The sequence below is a fragment of the Silene latifolia genome, chromosome Y (genome assembly GCF_048544455.1).
Source record: "Silene latifolia isolate original U9 population chromosome Y, ASM4854445v1, whole genome shotgun sequence".
Taxonomy (NCBI): Eukaryota; Viridiplantae; Streptophyta; class Magnoliopsida; order Caryophyllales; family Caryophyllaceae; genus Silene; species Silene latifolia.
In genome coordinates this window covers 148,061,648-148,066,659 of record NC_133538.1, presented here as the reverse complement: position 1 = coordinate 148,066,659, position 5,012 = coordinate 148,061,648, and the positions used below count along the sequence as shown (strand labels likewise).

General features: G+C 40.1%; 1 protein-coding gene across 1 annotated transcript; it reads right to left on the bottom strand.

Annotated features, from left to right (window-relative positions):
* Positions 1 to 1,442: 1,442 nt before the first annotated feature.
* LOC141629143 (uncharacterized) lies at positions 1,443 to 2,924 on the bottom strand. Its single transcript, XM_074442192.1, has 2 exons — positions 2,558 to 2,924; positions 1,443 to 2,476 (listed from the first exon to the last, which is right to left on the bottom strand). The coding sequence occupies exons 1-2, from the start codon at positions 2,922 to 2,924 to the stop codon at positions 1,443 to 1,445; spliced, it is 1,401 nt and encodes a 466-aa protein (XP_074298293.1).
* Positions 2,925 to 5,012: the final 2,088 nt, after the last annotated feature.

The following is a 5,012-nucleotide window of genomic DNA, read 5'->3' as shown; positions in this document are numbered from 1 at the left end:
TCAATGTTCTGTTTAGATTGAAAAATGTCGATATCGCACTTGTTGTTGCATTACTTAGCTCGTAGGACACGTGACCATAGGCTTGTGGGCTCAGAAATAACTCTCCAACCCATCTTAGTTAGAAACGCAGCATTAGCCTGTCTTGCAGAGACAATGCCTAATCCCCCGCAAGACTTTGTTTTTTGAACTATTTCCTAGTTAATAAGATGAATAGACTTCTTATTCTCGTCACCACCCCATAAAAAACGATGAGCTTTCCTATCAATCGAATCACATACCGTTCTAGGTATCTTCGCTGTCTGCATGCTATAATTAGCTATAGTGGTCAAAGTAGATTTGACCAAAGTATCTCGTCCGGCCAAGAAAAGGCGTTTCGTCGCCCATCCAGCTAACCTCGAGTTGAGTTTTTCTTCCAAATGAGCAAAGGTATGACAGGTTACTCTTTCATTAATAGTTGGCATGCCCAGATAAGTGCCAAGGTCATCTGTCTCGTCAAAACCGAGAGCCTGGCTGACAGAAGCTCTATGAGTTTCTTCAGTGTTATCTGAGAAGAAAACCCGAGATTTAGCTAAACTTACTTTCTCGCCCGAGGCCTGACAAAAACGGTCCAAAACATGCAGCATAACTAGAGCTTGGTCGTCCGTAGCTTCTCCAAATAACACTCGTCGGCGAAAAATAAATTAGTAATAGATGGGCCATAACGTCCCAAGACAATCGGTCTCCAATTATTATTATGCACTTCGAGATCAATAGCTTGTTGCAACTTTTCGAGGCACGTCACAAAGAGAAAAGAGGATAATGGATCTCCATGTCGAACACCTCTAGAAGGGATGAATTGCTCTATCGGTTCCCCATTCCATAGAATCTGCATACGCGGAGATCTTACACACTCCACAACCACATCAACAAGAAGACTTGGGAATCCCATATCATTCATCGTATCTCGGATAAAACTCCATTTCAGACGGTCATAGGCTTTTTCTAAGTTAATCTTGATAGCCATGAACCCCAAGCGACCTTTCTTTTTCCTCATAGAGTGTATAGCTTCTTGGAATATCACGATATTGTCTGTGATTTGTCTCCCCGAGATAAAACTATTTTGGGTCTCATAAATAACATGAGGCAAAACTTTCTTAATACGATTAGCTAGAGTCTTGCTAATAATTTTATAAGCCACATTACATAGGCTTATAGGACGAAACTGAGAAATAAATTTAGGAGAGTTCACCTTTGGTATAAGGACGATGTACGTATTATTGAGCCCTTCTGGTATTCCTTTTCCTTTGAGTGCTTTTATAACCATGTCACAAAGAGAGGCTTGAACTACCTCCCAATTTTTCTGATAAAAGAGGGCTTGAAACTCGTCTGGTCTAGGAGCTTTTAAGGATCCCATATGGATTAATTACTTGTTCAATTTCCGCAAGATGGAACGGTCTCGTTAATCAATTCCAGTCATTATTGTTAAAATCCTGAAAAAGGCCCCATGGAAGCTCGTCCTCTTCACTAGCCAAGCCTTTATCCGTATACAAGCTTTTAAAATATTCCAATACAATTCCCTTTATTTCGAGTTGATCATCTGTCAAAACCCCGTCTGCATTTTTTAGAGTAGTAATACGATTCCTCCACCTTCTTATCAACGTGTTAACATGAAAGAAAGAGGTATTATGGTCGCCGTCTTTTATAAATTCCACACGCGATTTTTGGTACCATAGCAGTTCTTCTCGGGCCAACACTAATTCTTTTCTTAGCCTTGCTTCCAGTTTGATAAGATAACTCACTCGTGATATAGAAAGCTCTCGTTGACAACCTTTGATTCTAGCCATTAATTCTTCTTTCTTACAGAAAATGTTACCAAACACCTCTTCATTCCAAGTCTGTAATTTATGAGAAAGTTCTCCAAGACGGGTCGGAAAAATACCCTTAGAAGGCCAATTAGTATCAATAAAGTTCTTAAAATCTTCATGGGTTAACCAACATGCTTGAAAGCGGAAAGGACGATTAACAGCACTCAGCGGAGCAATACCGTTTGGTGAAATAAAAAGCGGGCAATTATCAGACGAGAAAGCAGGAAGGTGTCTGACCATAGCTTCTTCAAACTTAATGCCCCAATCAGAACTGCATAATGCTTTGTCCATTGAGTTCCCTCGAGCCCAAGTATGGTTAGGTCCAGTAAAGGCTAAATCGATTAAATCACAGTTTTCAATCCAGTTGTTAAAACAGTCACAGCGTCTAGCCATGTTCTGGTCACCCCCGTGTCTCTCACTGAGAGATATTGTTTCATTAAAACTCCTTGCAAGCAACCAAGGACGATTATTACTCCTCACAAAAGCTTCCAATTCGGACCAAAGATCTCTCTTGTTTTTCGGGTCAGGACTCGCATAGACAGCCGAAAAAAGCCATGGAGGCTCTCCATTACTAGCTACCTCGATAGTGATGAACTGCGTATGCTCTGTTACTGGTATAACTGAGACGATATCTTTTTTCCAATATAGTCAAATTCCTCCACTAAAACCAATAGCATTAACTCTAGAATGACCATCATAGCCGAGAATATTACCCAATTTGATAGCATGATCTCCTCCCATATGGGTTTCTACAAGAGCTAGGACCATCGGTTTGTAAGTTTTTACGACTTCTTTAATGGCAGAAATTTTGTTTTTACTATTAGTGCCTTTCACATTCCATACCATGAAAGCGATATGGGGTAAGTTGGGTGACAAATTTGGAATTCTTGTATTCATATGATCAGGTAGATAATCTAAAGACGATAGATAAGCACGACATACTAGATTGAGGACTTTATCAATAATCCATGGTATCGATAGCTCCAACATTAGCTTCGAGGGATTGTTCTTCATTAATTCGAACTTGATATCCATTATCGGACTCTCCTGCACCATAATTCCCAAGTAAGGGGCCGCCATCTCCGGCCAAGTTGAGATCGTCACTACTTGAGTTGGTGGGATTATCTCTATCTGGGGTTTTGTGGGAGGCAGCGAGGTTAAGGGAGGGGGCGGTCTAGATAAGAGAAGTACGGATGAGGATTCATCGATACCACCTAACTCGCGACTTGGTGTAATAGGTAAAACAGAGTTCGAGGGAACAGGGGAGATAGTAGGGTTTCTTACGTTGATGGGGTTCGTTCTAATTATGGGAATATTAGTAATATCTTGAAGAGTTTGAGTCGGGATATTGGAAATAATATTTTTATTAGTGGGATTAATATTATTTTGGAAGTTAGAATCCTTTTTAGAATAGGTAGTATTATTTTTGGAAATATTAGATTGTGAGAGAAGTTTATTGGTACGTTTATTTAGTGTAGCGATTTTTTGCTTGATTCTGGGAGTTTGAATAATATTCCTTAGGATAGTAGTATTTGAATTTGGGTGTGATTCAGGGATTGTGGGAAGATTATTCAGGATAGCATTATATTCGGGATTATTTTGTAGGACTCCAAATCTCGTCCCTGATATCTTCGAAGATTGACCGAAATTGAATATTTGTTATCGTTTCCATGATTCCCGGGTGGGTGGTTGTCGAAACGGGTGGTTTTCTCCGTGGTGGCTTCTTAACCATCATCCAGTCACCAAAATCCGCGCTTTCTTCTGGCTGAAGGCCTGCTTCAAGTGAGTGTCCACTAGGAGGAATACGAGGACCTTCTGAACCCTGATTTTGGTTCAAAATTTCCATATCAGTGGTGCTAGCTTCATTCATCATACAACCTTCTCTTGAATGGCCTAGTTTTCCACACTTAAAATAAATCATCTTAAGGCCTTCATATTGTATGCAATATACCTTGCTATATAGTCAGAATTTCTACATTAAAGGTTTGGATACATCAACTTCAATACTCAATCGAGTGAACTGGCCTCACAGTGCAGTAGCAGTATTGTTGTCAATACGAATGACTTCTCCTATTTTCGACCCTATTTTCTTTAAGAACGTAGCATTAAAGTATTGCACAGGGAGATTCGGAATTCGAACCCATGTTGTGAGCTTAGTAATACTATCCTCTGACGGGACAAAGTTCGGAACCCACTTCCTAATTGTCAAATAGTGATCGTCAATCATCCAAGGACCTTGTGTCATAACAAAGTCGTAGTCTTGTTTGAACGAAAATCGTGCCACATAATAGGAATTCGTGAGATCTGTTAGGGTAAGCTTTCCCTTTATCGACCATTTTGCATTTAGTTTTCGCATAAGTGATAGATACCCGATATTTTTATCGAACATTTTAATGATGAGGGAATGTCGCCATGGTTTGCGAAGGTTAGCTTTTTATTTTTTCGTGAGACAAATACGGAGGCAGAGGGTGTCCTCATCACCATCTTCAATGTCGTCTTCCGAATCTAAGTCGATATCGTCTAGTGAAAGATCCTCTATTAAATCGAAATCAGACCCAAATCCTTGCACCTTCTCTTTATAGGAGATCGCTGAGCCAGTAGGCCGTCTAACGGGAACACTGGTTGTGCCAGACGGAGGAGAATCTGACGGACTCCTTGAGGATTCAGCATGGAATGTTTCAATGTGCATCGTTTTTCTTTTCGAGTTTTTAGGAAGTGGAGGAAAGGAGGATCCAGGATGGCCGAACGTCATGCTCCCCTTCGTGAAGTGAAAGCGGGGTTGTTGGTAGTCTCCGGCGGGAGACCCTGGTTGGGATCGAGCATTCAGGGTTTGAAAGGATTTTTCTCTCTTAAGGATTTTTCTCTCTCCAAGAATTTTTCCTAGCTAGGATATTGTCATATGAATACACAAACCTTTGTTGCACAATTATAAGATTTGGTAGAATGAGTTTTAACTAAATTTCGCATTGTTTCGTCTGTTCCAATGTCTTTATGGAGATTTATCTCCCAATTATGATAAATATTATTTTCCAAGGAAACGATTCCCAAGGACATACACGGTTGTGAAATTTGAGAAGTGGATTGAACGTCTATAATTGTCATTGCTCGATGATATACTACAAAACGAAATAAAGGAAATATTAACATTCATCGTATAAATTACTCGAG

Excerpts from the sequence above, each read along its gene's own strand:
- LOC141629143 (XM_074442192.1), bottom strand. The coding sequence starts at position 2,924 with ATGGCGGCCCCTTACTTGGGAATTATGGTGCAGGAGAGTCCGATAATG. Across the intron at positions 2,477-2,557 it reads AGATCATGCTATCAAATTGG|ATATCGTCTCAGTTATACCA; the intron begins GTAATATTCTCG and ends ATTGGAAAAAAG.